Source organism: Platalea leucorodia (genome assembly GCF_965183815.1).
Source record: "Platalea leucorodia genome assembly, chromosome: Z".
NCBI classification, from domain to species: Eukaryota; Metazoa; Chordata; class Aves; order Pelecaniformes; family Threskiornithidae; genus Platalea; species Platalea leucorodia.
The window spans coordinates 87,402,267-87,419,388 of NC_138858.1; the positions used below are offsets into that span (position 1 = coordinate 87,402,267).

At 42.2% G+C, this 17,122-nt stretch overlaps 1 protein-coding gene across 2 annotated transcripts; it reads right to left on the reverse strand.

The window, feature by feature from the left end:
- Positions 1-509: 509 nt before the first annotated feature.
- ERAP1 (endoplasmic reticulum aminopeptidase 1) lies at positions 510-16,804 on the reverse strand. 2 transcript variants are annotated; one of them, XM_082337501.1, is made up of 18 exons: positions 16,168-16,803; positions 15,471-15,609; positions 14,029-14,163; positions 13,327-13,447; positions 12,816-12,970; positions 12,150-12,263; positions 11,268-11,399; positions 10,618-10,749; positions 10,388-10,471; positions 9,234-9,391; positions 8,664-8,743; positions 8,229-8,412; positions 6,642-6,798; positions 6,365-6,549; positions 5,474-5,635; positions 4,409-4,549; positions 4,223-4,304; positions 513-2,087 (listed from the first exon to the last, which is right to left on the reverse strand). In XM_082337501.1, exons 1-18 carry the CDS (start codon positions 16,668-16,670, stop codon positions 1,941-1,943), a joined length of 2,811 nt encoding a protein of 936 aa, XP_082193627.1. In that variant the 5' UTR covers positions 16,671-16,803; the 3' UTR covers positions 513-1,940. The 2 variants fall into 2 exon arrangements, with proteins under 2 accessions (XP_082193628.1, XP_082193627.1); XM_082337502.1 differs by lacking the exon at positions 12,150-12,263 and having other exon boundaries at positions 510-2,087; positions 16,168-16,804.
- Positions 16,805-17,122: the final 318 nt, after the last annotated feature.

A 17,122-nucleotide genomic window follows, 5' to 3' on the forward strand; every position in this document is an offset into this window, starting at 1 on the left:
GTTTTAGTGTCCGCTCATACAGCTCAATCAATGAAATTTATTGTGCTAAATGACATATCGGCATACCTGCTTGTGATGATCCCTTTGTTCATAGAGAGGGCTGCGAGGCATCTGGATACACACTGGCTAATTGATGCTTCCTCAATTAAAAAAAAAAAAAGGGAGGGGGCAAGGAGTACTACTTAATATTTCCCCAAAGTTGAGAAACTGAAGATGAAGCGTTAAAGCAGAAAAAAAGCAATGCAAATTACTGCTCACAAAGGCAAAAGAAATGAATGTGCAAAATGACACAAATGAAATATTTTTTCTAGAATCACATAAACAAATACGATTTTATTAAATTCACTTTTCAGCTCTGAAAACATTTTAAAGCAAGCAACAGTCAACAATACCTGAAATAGCAGAAAATGTTGGACACGATGCACAGCGTACTCGGCATTCCTGTTTCCCTTAATGACTTAAGAGGTACAGGATGCCTTATCTAAAAGGATATGGCGAGCGAAAGAAAATGGTATTTTCTACAACATTGTGACAGAGCTTTTCACCCTCAATAGCCAAACTCAGCAGCCCTTCTGAACTCCAGTGAAGTAGGTTTCAACTTGGGCAGGTATAATTTCTAGTTGAGAGAACAGCAAGCAAGGCACAGTCAAAAGCTTACGCTTTTGCGTAAGATAATGCATTTTTCCCTAAGTCTTTATCTTTGTCAAAGTTTCTGGATGTTTTAGCGTTATCAGTGAGGCAACAGAGACAGGTCAGAACCTTATTTCAGAGCAAATAAACACTATGGAATCATGTCAAGGGCATGGTTGTAAGAGCAAAGAAATCAAGTGCATTTAAGCATGTGGTAGTTTATAGTTTTAAAAAGTTTAGTACAGAAATCATTAATAATTTCTCTCCTTGGAGCAATTTGCCTACAATTCTTATCACTACCCTACAGATGATAAGTTATCAAGACCATTATGAATGGCTGGCTGTCCTTTTAAATGTCAATGAGTGCATGTGACAACAGTTGCATTTCAATTAGCTGAAAAAGGGAAAATTAAAAGCAAAAATTCCCGCTAAAACACTAAATCATCTAAAGTAAATCATATAAAGTAAAATTCACAAACTTTCTTCTTTTTGTACACAAAATATATGTACTCATTTCCTGAACGTTACCTAAAAACACAAGAATATTTCCAGCGCAGGGGAAGTATTTACATCGGCAGCAAAAGGAGCGGGGCAGAACTGGGAGAGGGTGGTATGAAGGGGAGAGACTCAGTGCAGCAGGGACTCGGCCTCGCCGCTGCGCAGCATCCACGCCACCTCGACTGCCTCCAGCCCTGAGAGACTACAATAAAGCTTGCACAGAGGGTCCTTATCATATTTACTTTGACAGATGCAATCTGAATTACAGTTGATGCTTGGGGTTTTTTTAATTATGTGATGCTTGATCCAAGGTACATCTTTGTAAAAATTATTCTCCTGGAAACATAAACCGTAAGGATAAAGACACACGCAAAGGTGGCTTTGCTCCAGAGCTTTAGGGCACTTCAGTGTTAAACAGAGCTGCCAGTTGTACCTTTGTAGGAACAGTACCAGAAGGATCAGCATTTGCAGGTGGAAAGTTTCTCTTGGTTGGTTGTCTCCCAGCACCTTCTGCCTTCTCAGAAGCAATGTAGCTCAGGTTTCTAGTATTCAGCCTCCCCTACACCTTAGTTCACTGTACAACGTTCCTTTTCTCTTTCAAGTGTTAGCTGGTGGAAGAGATCAATGAATGGTTGAGTTCTGTTCCCAGCAAACCACAGCCATGAGAGAGAAAAAGACTGAACAGCAGCATGAAGCTGCCTTACAGCTCCTGCCAAAAAAACTGTTTCATACGAATGAGCTGTCCCTCCAGCCCTGAATTTTCACAGCTTTTCAGTGTTTATTTCTGACAGATACAATCAAGGTGCCAGAATTTACAGATAGTTGTTTTGCAACCAAGTTTTGACTTTCTCCAAATTTCTATCCATCCATTGTATATTGTCTTCAATGCTTTCAATAGCTTGCTGGACACAGTGAAGCCGTGCACTTTTTTCCTCCAGAGAACCGAAGAATTCTTTCACCTGTTGACAAAGATGTGAAAGAACAGTTGACAAAGATGCAGCAAGGGCCCTTAGGTGCACAGGAAGACCAGCAAGACATCGGTGATACTCGAACCTGGCCTTGGGTCTTCCACCCCTTTTCCCTCCCACCCCCCACCCCAAGAACAGTTTTTTAAAAAGGTTTCATAGTGCTTGGATCTCACAAGCCAAGGGAGATTACATTTCAAATTAGATTATATAAAAACACAGCTGAAGGAGCTGTCATGTTGTGTGTGGGACCCGTCCGGCTCCTGCTCGTTCAACCAACCCTTGCGGCCATTTAAGCCGCGGCACCCACAGGCAGGACGGCAGCGTTTCAATGTGGACATCACCAGGGAGACTGAGCACCCCCTGCTCTTCCCGACGGCAGCTCTGCTGCGTAACACACCTGCTCCTGAAGTTCAGTCACCGTCCCAGACTGTCAGCTGAAGCAGGTGTTCCTGCTGATACAGGCAGCGGGGTGGGACAGACAGGAGACCTCGCAGCTGTTTTTAGAGTGGCTCAGTAAGAGTCATCTACATTTGCCTGCAAGCCACTCGTTCAACCCCTTTGGAGGATTAGCAGTAGTGTAAGGGCTGAAAGTTCTCCCTACATGGGGACGTCTGTGCCTCCTTTTAGTTTTCTAAGAAAGGCCCCATCCAACTCCCCAGCACCACGTCTGCCCGTCTTTTAAATACCTCCAGGGATGGAGACTCAACCACTTCCCTGGGCAGCCTGTGCCAGGGCCTGACAGCCCTTTCAGTGAAGAAGTTTTTCCCAATATCCAACCTAAACCTCCCCTGGCGCAGCTTGAGGCCGTTTCCTCTCATCCTATCCCTTGTTACTAGGCAGAAGAGACCGACCCCCACCTCGCTACAGCCTCCTTTCAGGTAGTTGTAGAGAGCGATCAGGTCTCCCCTCAGCCTCCTCTTCTCCAGGCTGAACAACCACTTGGGAATGCAACCACTGGAAACCTGGAGGCTGCTTCTACTCCTTGAATTCACTGCATTCCCTGTGGCTGCTGGAAGTGTTGACTGCTGCCTTCCTCGCTTTTTTTTTTTCTTTTTTCTTTTTTTTTTTTTTTTAAAGGAGGCACTCCTTATCACAATGCTCATTGTGCAAACTTAATACAGCCTCAGACGAGAGTTAGTGTTAATGAATACTTTCAAAAGATACCATGACTGTACACCTTGTATAAATTAAATACATCATTTCTGAAAATTTACTTTGATGAGTAGGATACAAGATGCAAATACTTGTACAAAGTACAAGAAGATACAAAGAGGAGACAAGGAAGGGAGTTGCTGGATTTTCTCTCACCCTTATACTGACTTTGTGTTCAGAGACTCATCGCTAAGTCCCACAGATCCCCAAGGGAGGTGCAGCCACATTTCTGGGTAGGACACAGAAATGTCCCTGCAGTCCTTGCCACTGGCCAAGACACTGCTATTGACACACTGAGAGAGTCCACTCAGATTTAAAATGAAGATTGAGAACTATATTCTATATTCTTTCATTCCATATTTAATATGGTTGCATTACTTATGCCTGTGTTTTGCCCTGAAGCAGAAAATTTTAAACTGGCAACAAAAGGAGCAGCTTCTGAAAAGACATTGTCAGGAATGACATTACATCTGCACATTGACCAGTCTGGGGTTTTTACCCACTTTACACATTAGACAAAATAATTATCGTACATGACATCCAGGAGCATGGAGAATTTTCCCCACATTAGAAGATGTAGAACAGTAAGATGATTTCTCACTCTCTGTCCTTCAGCATTTTTTCTTCTGTCTACTCCATGAAAACACCTACATTTTTTTTTCTCGCTACTTTCCAGAGTGGGTAGAAAATATTAACAGAGGCAGGTAAACCATGAACGCTTTGGCAGGCAAACATTCATACTCTGTCTCCAAGCTCACTGCTTAAAGAAAGACCATCTTTCCTCTTGCCATTGACTTAATGCTCTCCCTAGAGTAATCTAACTCATCACTGTTACAATCTTTTTCAAGGCAAAGGCAGGATATTACCGTGATGCTTCATAACTGGTCATGCTTTTACCATGTTAAGATTTAATCCAAATTTTCATTTCAGTTATACTACAACTGTTTTTTAAAACCAGGATCTGAATGGCTTACCTGTGCAAGCTGCGACCTTGTCGAGTACCGACTTGTCACTCCAGTGACAATGGTTGCTATGGAATTCGAACCAAGTTCAAATCTGGCAAAAAGAATCACCTACACTCAGAAAATGTCTGGTTTTGTAGAGAGTAGAGTTTTAAAGTACAAAGTAGAGAGAGCAGTAAAACAACTTATGTTCCTTACTTTTCTACAACTTTCTCCCAATTTTCTTTTAAAAACGTCCAAGCTAGATGATAGCCAGATGGGTTTTTGGCAACATATACAATAATAAATGGAAGATCCTGAGTTCTTATGATGTCACCACGCAGACCTTGATCCATTAACCTGAGAATAAGAGAAATGGAAGTTGTTTAGACCAGTAGATCAAGCTGACAAATTACTATTCCCTTAGTATTTGGTACTATGGTTGAGAGTTCACATTTCTAAAGGTCCTGACACATCATTTCTGCTGGGTTATTTCCAGCTTTTCACGACGTACTCCTCAGCCACATCCACCTTTCCCATTTCTGTTACTTTCACAATTACAGTTACATGGTGGACGTGTATTCTGAATATTAAGGGTAAAAACAAGGCTACCTTTTGCTCCTACTCAAAATTTCCAAATGAATATGAACCCCGCTCCTCCCTCTGTAAGAAAGGTACTTGTTCTGCACTAAGTAGCAAGTGGAAAATTCAGGCCTGCAAGTGCTGCTCATGACTAAGGTGTCCAAACAGCACTGCAATTCAAAGAATAAATAACAACATAATGAAACAGCTAAAGTACGTCTCCAGTTACATCTGAACGCCGTTAAATCAGTGTCCCATGCTGTCACCTCCAAATGGCAGAAATCAGGTTCACAGAATGCACGGTTTGAAGGGAACATCTGAAAACCTCAGTGGCGCTCAGCTCTCTTTAAAGCAGGAAACCTCAATTTTTTGTAAGAAATGTACAGCATATGCACTTACAATCAAAGTAACTACAAAGGTAAATAAAGAAGTGTCTGTCAAGCAAAGATAAGGTATCTGAATAGCTGTTTTATTGTATTTTGTCCCAATTTGCTGCTGCAAATTCTGAGTGCATTGACTCCCAGCACTAAAACACAGAAATGAAAAGGTGCAGCCACTTCCTCCCACCATATTAACTCTGTGAAGCATTTTATACATCATGAAATTCAAAAGCTATGAAATAAGACTCTGAATAATTCTATTTCCTGTTTCAATGTTTGTAAATTTTCCCCAAAAACATTTCTGCTGTGTGTAGCTACTTACCACTGAAGTTTGTCCTTACTTCTGCTGAAGGCGAGAGCTAATTCAATGTTCTCTCTCTCTACATTGAATGAGGGCAGTCTGTATTTACCAAGGAGGAAATCCCAGCCCTCGGATGTTTGTGCTCCAACAGTGTACACTGCTGTCTTCACATCTGCTGGCAAGCTAAAACCAATTGAATACCAAGTTATTCTCTATGTCGTATTTAGGAATACATGTAGAAACACAACCATGTCACCATCACACATCAATTGGCATAGCAGACAGTTTATTAAAAAATACTTGTCCCTCAGGGGTATTAGAAAGTGATCCCTGTGGCTGGGAAACAGTTACGTATCTATCTCAGGCTGTATCTCAGTATCGTTCCTGCCTTGGAAATGACTTCCAGAAATTTTGGACACATCATACCTTTTTTTTTTTTTTTTTTTCCTTCTTTATTTTTGTATATTCCTTTCATGGCTATGCCCAGTCAGATACTGATATAGTCTTCTTTGGCCCGCCCAGAACAATCTCTCAGAGACATTTTGGAGGGTGTTATAGGGAGTTCTTGTGTCATGATGAGAAACAAAAATAAAGTGAAGTTCACAAACAGTAGTTACCTATTTTTTACAACCCGTATAGGTCAATCTTCAGACACGTAATGAGGGAATACATGTGATTTTCACTTTTCAGAACATCTTTAACAACCCAAGTTGTGGAGTACCACATGGTGTATGTGCTAGTTTGGGCACATATTATGCACCAAACCGTAAAGGCACTGGGAAGCTAAAGCATAAAACCAGGAAGGTTCAACTTCAGAGTGCAGAAAGGACTGAAGTTTAGTTCTTTTCCTAAATTAACTCTAGTGTAATTAAACAGAGTATCAGAAAAAACAGTCATAGTTATAGAACAGACCTCAAGGTTCCATTGGATTTCTGCCATTCTGTAAAATATGCTTTGGCTTTGTCCACGCATGGCTGGTACCTATGCACGCATGCAAACAGCAGGAGCGAGTGCCTAAGCAATCTCTCAGACACTGAGCCTTCATCACTCCAAGACTGCTTGTCAATCAGCTCTCTAAATAGATGGACTATATACTCCTAAAAGAAGGTAACAATAAAGATATATTATTTTAAAGTATGTTTTACCGGGTAAGGCAGAGTTAGAAAGTTCTAGATACTTAAAGTATTACCTTTAACTGTTTTTCTGTACCATCTGTATCCCTCCTCTCCATGAGCCTGTATATAGGAATCAGCTCAGTCATACCTTGGTGTACTGGCATGATTTCTCTTTCATGTTTCAGGTACAAAGTTAAATCAAAAGCTTTGGAAATTGACAACTTTTTTACCCTAAAGAAGTAGAAGAGAGGGGATAAACCAAGTTATAATTAAACTTAAAAGACAAACTTAAAAGCAAAATCCAAGACAAATGTTTTTCAGAAAACTATACAAATAGGAAAGCCTCCAAGGTATTTCCAAATCTCTTTTTAATTTTGCTTTTGGAAGTGATATGTGGCTGAGCAGCTACATAAGCTATGAAACCTAATATTTAATCTTTGAACTAAGAAATGGACTGTAAGAGAATGATTTAGAAAGATTGTCTTTTTTCCCCCATCTCTCACGTGCCAAGGTTATCCCAGCACAGCCCCTCCCTCTTGCTCTCTCCCCACTATTACTTTTGCTCTACAAACCACACACATACAGAAGGAATGCAATGCCCGAGGTAATTTCCTCAGCAACACCTTTGTAGCTCGACATGTAGATACTTAGCTTGCAGTAAGCCTCAGAGCTACAATCCCAACGGCTCCTTCACTGTCTTTACCTGACTTTGCAAACTGTGTTCTACCTCTGCCAGGATACATCTCAATGATTTCTTCCAAAAGCAAACAGAGAAAATGCAAGAGGTCTTTTCTCACTCTCCCTGTTCATTTTTTCATTGAAACCTTTATTCTGCTTCTTTTCTGTGTCAGCTCCCTGCACACATTCTCATTTTGTCCTTATTGACCTGTCTCTTTGGCCTCAAAATACAAGCGTGTTCTAGTCACCCATCAGAAAAGGAACCCTGCTTAACCCAAGTTGCATCTCTCTTTGTCCCTTCTTCCTTTCCTCTCTAAGCTCCTTGAACATACTGAGCAATCTTTCTTCACTCTCCTCTTTTCTCTTCAAACTAGAAAGACCTTTCTTCTGCTGTCCAAATGAAAATCTTGGCTAGCTCTGCTGACATTGCCTTGTGAGCTGTTACCTCAAATTCATCCCATCTTAATTCTCTTCCAGCTCCCCCCACTACCCTCTTTCTTGAACACAATACACTTAGACGTGGAGTTACTTCTGTCAGTTCTTTAGTTCTCTATGCATAAGCGTTTGCAAAGCCCCTCTACGATACAGCCTTTTCTAATGCATCCACAGAACTGAAACTAATCATGATCATAATCCCGTCACATCTTTATGACTGTAACAGCCTTGTTTGTAACTGACAAATGGCACCAGTATCTTTCCAGGTGCAAAAACGTTATTCTAGTCCACCACTTCACACTGGCATCTTTCCATTAGCATGCCTTTATTGAACACAGCATGTTTCATTAAATAGGTTTTGACAAATCCACCGCAATCAAGAGAAATCCCAGGTTTACACTGCTGTAAGCAAGAAAAGAATATGCTCTCAATCTATTTGACAGATGTAATGAACACTATATACATTATCAACACTTTCTTTCTCAGCGATATGTACTCATAAATACAGAGTTTGTATTTTTTTTTCAGACTTGGACAGAAGGCCATACCTCACAAGCTGGAATACATTGTTAATGAGACTTGCTCTGTCATTGCTGCTAATCACTGTATGGTTCTCTTTCAAAAGGTTAATCAGATGATCCCATCCATCGTCTTCATAGTGCACAATGTAATACCCATTCATGTCCACATTGAATTTAACCCACTCCACCTCTTCCGGAAGGATAATGACATCTGGAAACAAAAACATAACTCTTTTTTTTCTTAGTGATTCAAACACATCCTAATACTATACCCAATTTACTGTTACTCTCATTTCAGTGGTTTAAAGAACACAGTAACATCGTTTCTGAATATATTAAGAGATCGTTATAGCGGTATTACTGAGCTGACAAAAATTTTCTGAAATTTGCTTCTCTGGTACCCTGCAAAACTAAAAGGCTTGCAAACAAACTTTGAATAAATTAATTAGTCAAAGAAATTACCTGCTTTAGTTGTCATCAAAAATCTCTGAACTGCATCCGATTTACTGGTAATGTACGTTAGTGGAATGTGCCACAAGTACCTATTGCAAAACAAAAGTGCTTTGTTTAATGAAACAACTTTGCAAAAGCTTCTCCAGCTTGTCCCAGTCTAACCACCAAGTAATATCTTTTGCCTGCACAGTAACAGCAACACGCTGCACTCACACCTCTGACTTGAGTGCAGAGCCAGCCGCATCTAGCTAGGGTTCATTTAGTTTGCTTGGGGGATCACTGAAGTTGCAACAATACCAGCTGTCCAGCCTAGCTGCACTAGCACGTCTCCAGCGTAGGCTCACGCAGCTCACCCCGACACCCAGCCACTGCAGCTCTGCAGCTACTGGGACCTCGCCAGGCACACAGGGTCCAACAACAGGAGTACTGCTGATCCTGAGCTACACCAGGAAAGCCTCACAACCAAACAGCTCTGGCAGTGTTCCTTAAGAAACAACAGCAAAAGCTCTTCTTGTACAACAGTGTTTGCCATAGGAGAGTATTTCAGTTTGTGTGCTCAGTTTTCCCCATTTTGTTTACCCTGTGGATGAAGGAGAATCTACTCCCTTCACATAGCGCTCCTGCTGCAGGTGGACATTCTTCCCTCTCACCGTGACAGTTACCATGGGAAACCCTTTTTGCAGTGTCCAAGTGTCCATCATTGCCCTCACATCAAGAGTCTCTCCTTTAGTCCAGTGCTGGTTTTTAGCAAAGGAAAAAGAAGACACGTAAGAAGGGGAGGAAGATGGCAGTACACTGATGGTGAAACAGAAATGGGTACATAAGAACTCTAAAAGCTGCTGGGTATTTCTAAGCGCTAGATAGGTATATTTAGACTAGATATGACCTGGTTTCAGCTGGGATAGAGTTCATTTTCTTCCTAGTAGCTGGTATAGTGCTGTGTTTTGGATTTAGGATGAGAATAATGTTGATAACACACTGATGTTTTAGTTGTTGCTGAGCAGTGCTCACACTGGTCAAGGACTTTTCAGCTTCCCATGCCCTGCCCGGTGCACAAGAAGCTGGGAGGGGGCCCAGCCAGGACAGCTGGCCCAGCCTGGCCAAAGGGCTATGCCATACCGTATGGCGTCATGCCCAGTATATAAACTGGGGGGAGCTGGCTGGGGGGAGCGATCACTGCTTGGGGCCGGGCTGGGCATTGGTCGATTGGTGGTGAGCAATTGCATCGTGCATCACTTGCTTTGTACATCATCATCATCATCATTATTTTTTTTTTTACTACTATTTTACTTTATTTCAATTATTAAACTGTTTTTATGTCAACCCACGAGTTTTCTCACTTTCACCCTTCCAATTCTCTCCACCATCCCACTGGGAGAGGGAGTGGTTGTGTGGCACTCACTTGCTGGCCGGGGTTAAACCACGAGAGGATATCGTGATATCTCCAGCTGGTTTTCTTGTGAACATTTTCATATAGTTAATGACATCTCTTTAAGTACTGCTGTTTTTCAGTCAGCCCTGGGCACAGGAGTAGGATTTCCGTCCAGTCTCAGAGGAAACACATTTCCAATGGAACTACAGAAACTTACACTCTCCCTAGAACCATTCTCAAGTTGCAAAGAACACTTTTGGAAGGTGAACGTATCAATGCCACGGCACGGAATAGTAACATGAGAGGGCACAGATATGTGTCAAAGTCCTAAATACTGATGGGTAGAAAACTAGATGCTTACTGCATTTGAAGATGACTGTTGGCTTCTTCTGCAAAAACCATCACCTTGTCGTTCATTTTTATCACTACCTACTGTAGGGCAAATCTGAAAGGGAAAAAAAAAGTTTTGGTTACCTCTTTTTAATGTCATAATCGTAACTACTGGTCAGTCTTCAGTAATATATTAGAGAGACACATTATTAATGAGAAGTTACGAAATTTGAAAAAAATAAGAGAACAAGGAATACTTGCATCTGTCATGCTGTTCCACAAATCTTCATTTTTTGTATTCTGATAGCTGTATTTCTGCAGGTACTGGACAAGTCCAGCTTTAAACACATCAGCAGTCAGGTAGTCCCTCAGCATATTTAATACACAAGATCCCTGAAAAACAGAGTGGCAAAGTGTTTACAGAACTACTCCTTAGCTGGCAAGATGCTTGTTGCAGAAAAATTTCAGCATGCCACTGATCTACATAATAGTTCGCTTTTGTATGTCTCTCCAATTAAAAAATAATCGTGTTTTATGCATATTGAAACACTACTTTGTTTTTTTGTGATCCTTACACTTAAAAATATCACTGATTGAGTAAGTTATGATTTTTTTAATTACTATATAAGCCAGCACCATATAATGCTCCAGTGAAAAACACTCCTTGAGTTAAGAATCTAAAAAAAAATGGTTTAAGACTAAACTGATACAGAACGGACAGAAGTAAAGGCTTCCTCATTTTAGAACTGCCATTTGAATCCACCCAGGTGTTTTGCACAAGGAATTATTCAAGTCATAAAACCATTAAAACCACATGTCAGGGATCTCTTCTATGTAGGGGTGAAATCAGTAAAACACAACTGTGTAGCACAAGCAGTACAACTGAAATCAATAGCAGTTATGTACTTTACCTTCTCATAAGAAACTTCATCAAACATTTCTAAAATTTGAGCTGGATCTTCCACAGGAGTAGATATAGGATGTGATGAATTTAATGCATCCACTGACATGGCATCAAAACATTTACTTAAGAAAAAGTCTTCCTAATAGGAGGCAAAACCAAATATTACTACTAAATTTTTCTCAGTGACCACTGAATCGCTATTCATTCACTTTTCAGTCCATTCCACATGACCTTTAAATCATACAAAGAAAACAAAACGTATCTTTCTTTTTATTCCAGAGTATAAAAAAAAAAACAAAACAGTAACACAGACAGCCAAAGGAGTTCTAGTGATCTAAACTAACTTAAATAGTCAAGCTAGTGAGTCTTAAAAATAACTCCAAAAAGACACCCACCCATTCCAACAGTCTGATGACAGAGTGGCCAGTAACCATAAAACAAATTAAAGAAAAAAAAAAGTGAGTTTCCCTGTTATCATGCTACTTTAGTGCTATGGCAAAATTCTGCCCAGATGCATTGTTCATCTCACTTTTGTAGAAAATTTCATATATCGGACCTCTGCTGAATCTAGTGGAAGGATTTTAGTGTTTTCATGTCTGAATCTGTTTGATGAAATAAGAAAAAATAATTTCTTCACATTTTGGGGAGTCTAAATGTCTTTAAAAAAAGAATACACTTTCACTGCAATCATCAACTTCCATCATCAGTTCCTGAAAATATTTACATATAGTTAAATCAACATTCCTAGCCTTCAGAGTTAACATCAGATAATCCTACCAAACAGAAATTTAAAAGTGGCTCACAACACAAATCTGCTTGATCTTTATCCTTATTAATTAGTGGATTTAGAAGGCAGTTATAAAATAAAAATACAATAACAGCTGCTTACAACTCTCAGTTCTGGATGGGTAATGCTGACTGACACGAACTCCATAAACTTTGCAAACCCTTCATTTAACCACAGATCATTCCACCACTCCATGGTAACGAGGTTGCCAAACCACTGGGGAAAAAAAAAAAAGGAGCTTCTGAAATTAAATACAGAATTTATCACAAAAGCTCCTACTGACCTGTAGCACGTTATTGACCTTTAAGGAACTTTTTTTTAGTGATACAGCTTGCTCTGGCCTCTTCCCATTGCATTCTCATTTTAATGGTAATACACTAAACACTGGCTTCCACTCACCTTCCAAGAAACCTTGTCAAGGAACCACATTTAGCAGGAGAGCCACATATGAAACAGTTAACCATTCCTAACTTTTATGTTGCTATTTTGGTGGCCTGCAATTAATTTCAAGGGCTAACAATGGTGCAAAGGCCTCGCAGCATCTGAGCTGCTGAACTGAACACATTGATGTTTACAGCCCTCCACATCTACACAGCCTGCTGGGACTCCTTCACCAGACACAGTCCTCGTGATTCATAGATGAGCACCCTCAAGCTGAAGCAGCTGTTTTCAGCTTATAGCTCCAACATCCCCCTACCCACACAGGATCCATCAAGCCTGACCCCACTGCAGGCCCATTTGAACGCCTTATTCTTCCCCAGATCTCACCTGATGAGCCAGTTCATGGGCTATTATCATAGTGATCCGAAGTTTAGAAGACGCAGAGGACTTTTCAGGGTCATACAGCAATGCAGATTCCCGGTACGTGGTCAGTCCCCAGTTTTCCATAGCACCAGACTGAAAATCAGGAATAGCTGCTAAATCTAGAAAAAACATTAAAATAGTACTAGTATCATTTTACTCAATAAAGAACTCGCTCACCCCCTCATCCCACTTCACGACTGCTCCCACACAGGCACACATATCACACGTACTTCTAAGGGCTCTCTTAAACCTAAGTGCAAAAACATACTTTAAAATAAAGCTCTGTACAGAAAACAAGGATCTTCCATTCCCAGTGGAGCTTTTCAATCTGTCCTTAAGTTCTGTGAGGCAGCCACTTTAAAAGCCTGTGAGCCAAACTCGCCCTTGTCTCAATACGCTAAATTACTGATTTTGTGCTATTTTACTCTCTGTGCTTAATAATGTTCTCAAATACATTAAATTATTTAACACTGACCTTGTTTAGGTAAAGGATATGGAATGCTGAAGTAATCCTCATAGAAGTCTAAAAGTTTCACTGCCGCATCCAACGCATAATCAGCTTGGTTGATCTTGTCTGGCACTGTGTACACAGAAATCTATAGCAGACGAACAGGTAGCACTTCAATACCAACATCCAAAGCTCACAGAAGTTGTTCGTTATCACAGTTACTTGAATGACCATAAAAAGGGACACTAGAGCACAAACCTAACACTTCTCATACAAGAGGTATTAAAACATTTGAAGAAAAATATTATCAGAATTAGGAATACAAGTTTTAAAACTTACCCACCAGAACCACTAGGCCGCTACAAAGACTTTTACTATTTCCACCTTTACCATGATAGAGTCATTCAACTGACACAGGTTTATTTTAATGTTGCTCCTCCATGAAAATTGTATTTCATTGGCCTTTAATTATATAATCTTACATGAACCAAACTATGTTACCAATGCATATAATTATATAAAAAGTAACCCCAGTACCAAAAACTTTTGAAACTAATAAAGCTCAGAATTCAAACTAATCAGCCAATTACAAAACCAAATTCTTTCTCTCCTTTCGTTCCTGTAAAATATCAAGATATATAAATCCTATGATTTAACTGAAAAGTAAACCGTTATATATTCATACAGACTTAAATACAAAAAAGCTCTTAGAAAATGAGAGAGAGTTACCTTAACTCCGTGACCTGTTGTTTTGCTGATGGATTTAAAATCCGAAACGATAAAGGCCACAAGGTACGTACTCATCTTGACAGTGGTATCAAAATGGTCCTCAACAAGCCAGGGAGTTATATTCACAGACTTCACCTAAAAAAAGATCACAGCTCATCACCCAGTAGCACCATCTGTGAGGACCCTGGCACCAACAATTGTGTTCCTTCTCAGTTTAAAGGTACTTACTGCCTTTTAAAGGTACTACCTTACCTTTTAAAAGCACACTGGAAAGAAGTCATCCCCACACCCACTCTTCCCCACACAGAGAACAAAAACACATATATGTATACATACAGGCAGTTTCATTCGTAAGCATTACTTACTTCTATATTGATAAAACCAGAAAAATGAAAACACTGCTTCAGTTTTCCTCAGTGTTTGCCAGTACGCTGATGAAATTAATCTCACACAACTTCAGCTGATGAGAAGCTGTGTAAATCTCAGCAGCCATTGTTACACACGAGAGAAATGAACTCCTCCAGACCGTGATTCAGTTACCGCAGATATCTAGTTTAGCATAAAATGAGTCGCGTGTTGGAGGTATCCATTTTCCCCTCTTAGTTACAAAGAGCCTTAGCTAACTAACTTAGACCTGCAACGTGTTTAGCCACGCTGAACAGTAACACTGGCACTGACTCCTTAATCATTATTTTATCCATTTCTCTACAAAAGAATTGATCTTTTACACCTACTTTCAAAATGTTTCTTTTTTGAAAGGTACTTGGCGGGGGGGGGGGGAGGGAGGGAGACGGGGGGTGCTGTTCCCTCATTTATAAGGGTTAGTTTCCTTGCAAACCAGCAACTAATAGTACAGAAGAAATTATAAAGAATCTCTTACAACCAAAGTAAGATCAAATGTACAAAATGTAGTTAACCCTATATATGCATACGTATTTATAATCGCTAACAACATTTGCAGCTATTACATGTACGGCACTTTTCACGCTGTGATGTTTTTTTGAAGTCCAAAGTATTTTTTTTTTTCACACAGAAGGTCCTGCTTATCTGACAATGAAATTAATACATGTGAATCATGTATTTATTATATAATATATATTTTATATATATATTATATATTATGTATATTATAATTAATCTTAAAATTTCAGATCAACATGGAAAGCCTTTTGTAAGTAAAACAAAGATTACGGAGACTATGTTGTGCTCATCATTCTCACACCTCTGCTGAGACACAGGTACCCACACCATGCATTATTTTCTTAATTCCTTTTCAACCTTGTGTCAAGACTACCAGCAACACCACCACACACTCTCATAAAAGAACTGCAGTAAGATCACTATTCCTGTTAACAGCAATTGCTTCAATATTCTGTTCTCCTTTTGCTTTCTTGTTTCAAAGATCATCAATCAACAGCACATCATTAAAAGTATCCACCTACAATTGGCATATTGGATAGCGCAAGGTGCTTTGGTTCCCTCCTAATCTTAATTGAAAACCTGGCTTTGAAGGCTGGTTCGTCAAAACATGGGAAGGCCATCCGCGCAGCTGTTGGCTCAAACTGTGTTGCTGCAAGCACTCTGAGCAGGGGAAAAAAAAAGAAGTTTGGTCACACACCTTCATATGCACAGCGTTCACCCCTCTGATGTGTGAAAACAGAGTAATCTCACGTTTACAAAATAACTACAGGTACTACCAAAACCTTCTGCATGTCATAGAATCATAGAATCATTAAGGTTGGAAAAGACCCTTAAGATCGAGTCCAACCGTTAACCTAGCACTGCCAAGTCCACCACTAAACCATGTCCTCAAGCACCACGTCTGCCCTTCTTTTAAATACCTCCAGGGATGGGGACTCAGCCCCTGCCCTGGGCAGCCTGTGCCAGGGCCTGACAGCCCTTTCGGTGAAGAAGTTTTTCCTAATATCCAACCTAAACCTCCCCTGGCGCAGCTTGAGGCCATTTCCTCTCGTCCTATCGCTTATTACTAAGGAGAAGAGACCGACCCCCACCTCGCTACAGCCTCCTTTCAGGCAGTTGTACAGAGCAATAAGGTCTCCCCTCAGCCTCCTCTTCTCCAGGCTGAACAACCCCAGCTCCCTCCGCCGCAAAAGGATTACCTGAGTCAAAAAGGGTTACCTGAGTTCTCCTTCCTGGGTCCTGTAGGTGCTTTTATAAAAGCCATGGAAGGACTCTGAGAGATTTGCGAGGTACTGGATGCTGAGAGTGTAGTTGTGCCCGGCCTGCAGCGGCTGGGCGGCGAGGAGTGCCACCTGCTCGAAGGGCTGGTGCTCCAGCACCTGCACCTCCTGCGCCGGGTGGCCGCTCGCGGCCTCGATGGCAGCCCCGGTGATGTGCAGGCGCTTGCTGTGCAGGACGACCACGCTGGTCTGCTGGGTGACCGTAACCTCTATGGCGGCGGTGCCAGCGAAGGTCAGGGTGGTGAGGTTGGGGTGGATGAGGAGGTGGTAACGCAGCGGGACAACGTGCTTGGGCAGCCTCACCGCGTCCCAGGGAAACTGGGCGCTGTCGCCTCCCCGCTCACCGCCGAGCGCCGAGGCCAGGCTCAGCAGCGCCAGCAGCCCCGCCGCCACGGCGGCAGGCGGGCCTGGAAGCGCCCCGGCCCGCAGCAGCGCGGCCATTTTCGACCGGCGGCCGCCGGCAACCGCCGGAGGGGGACGGGACGAGACGGCAGGAATTCGCCCGCCGGGCACAGCCCTGAGGCGGACGGCACCGCGCCGCCGCCCCGGCCGCCCTCAGCACGCCCGGGACCTGCCGCCGGCCCGCCGCCCCGCAGGCCCCAGCGCCGCCGCCGCCGAGCGCCGGAGCCAGAGCGGGAGCGAGAGCGAAAGCGAAAGCGCCCTGGCCGCCGCGCCCCGCCCCGCGCTGAGGGGCGGCCCGCGGGGTCGGGGGCAGCTGCGGGGAGCCAGGCCCAGCGCTCCGGGTCCCGGCCTCCGCCTCGCCCTCCGCGGGTGGGGGGCCCCGGCCCCGGCCCCGGCTCCGACCCCGACCCCATGGAGGGTCTTTTCAGCGCAGCAGTGCTGTGGCCAACTGGCCAGGCAGGCTCTTCCGTCTGCCCGCTGCCCGCGCGTTG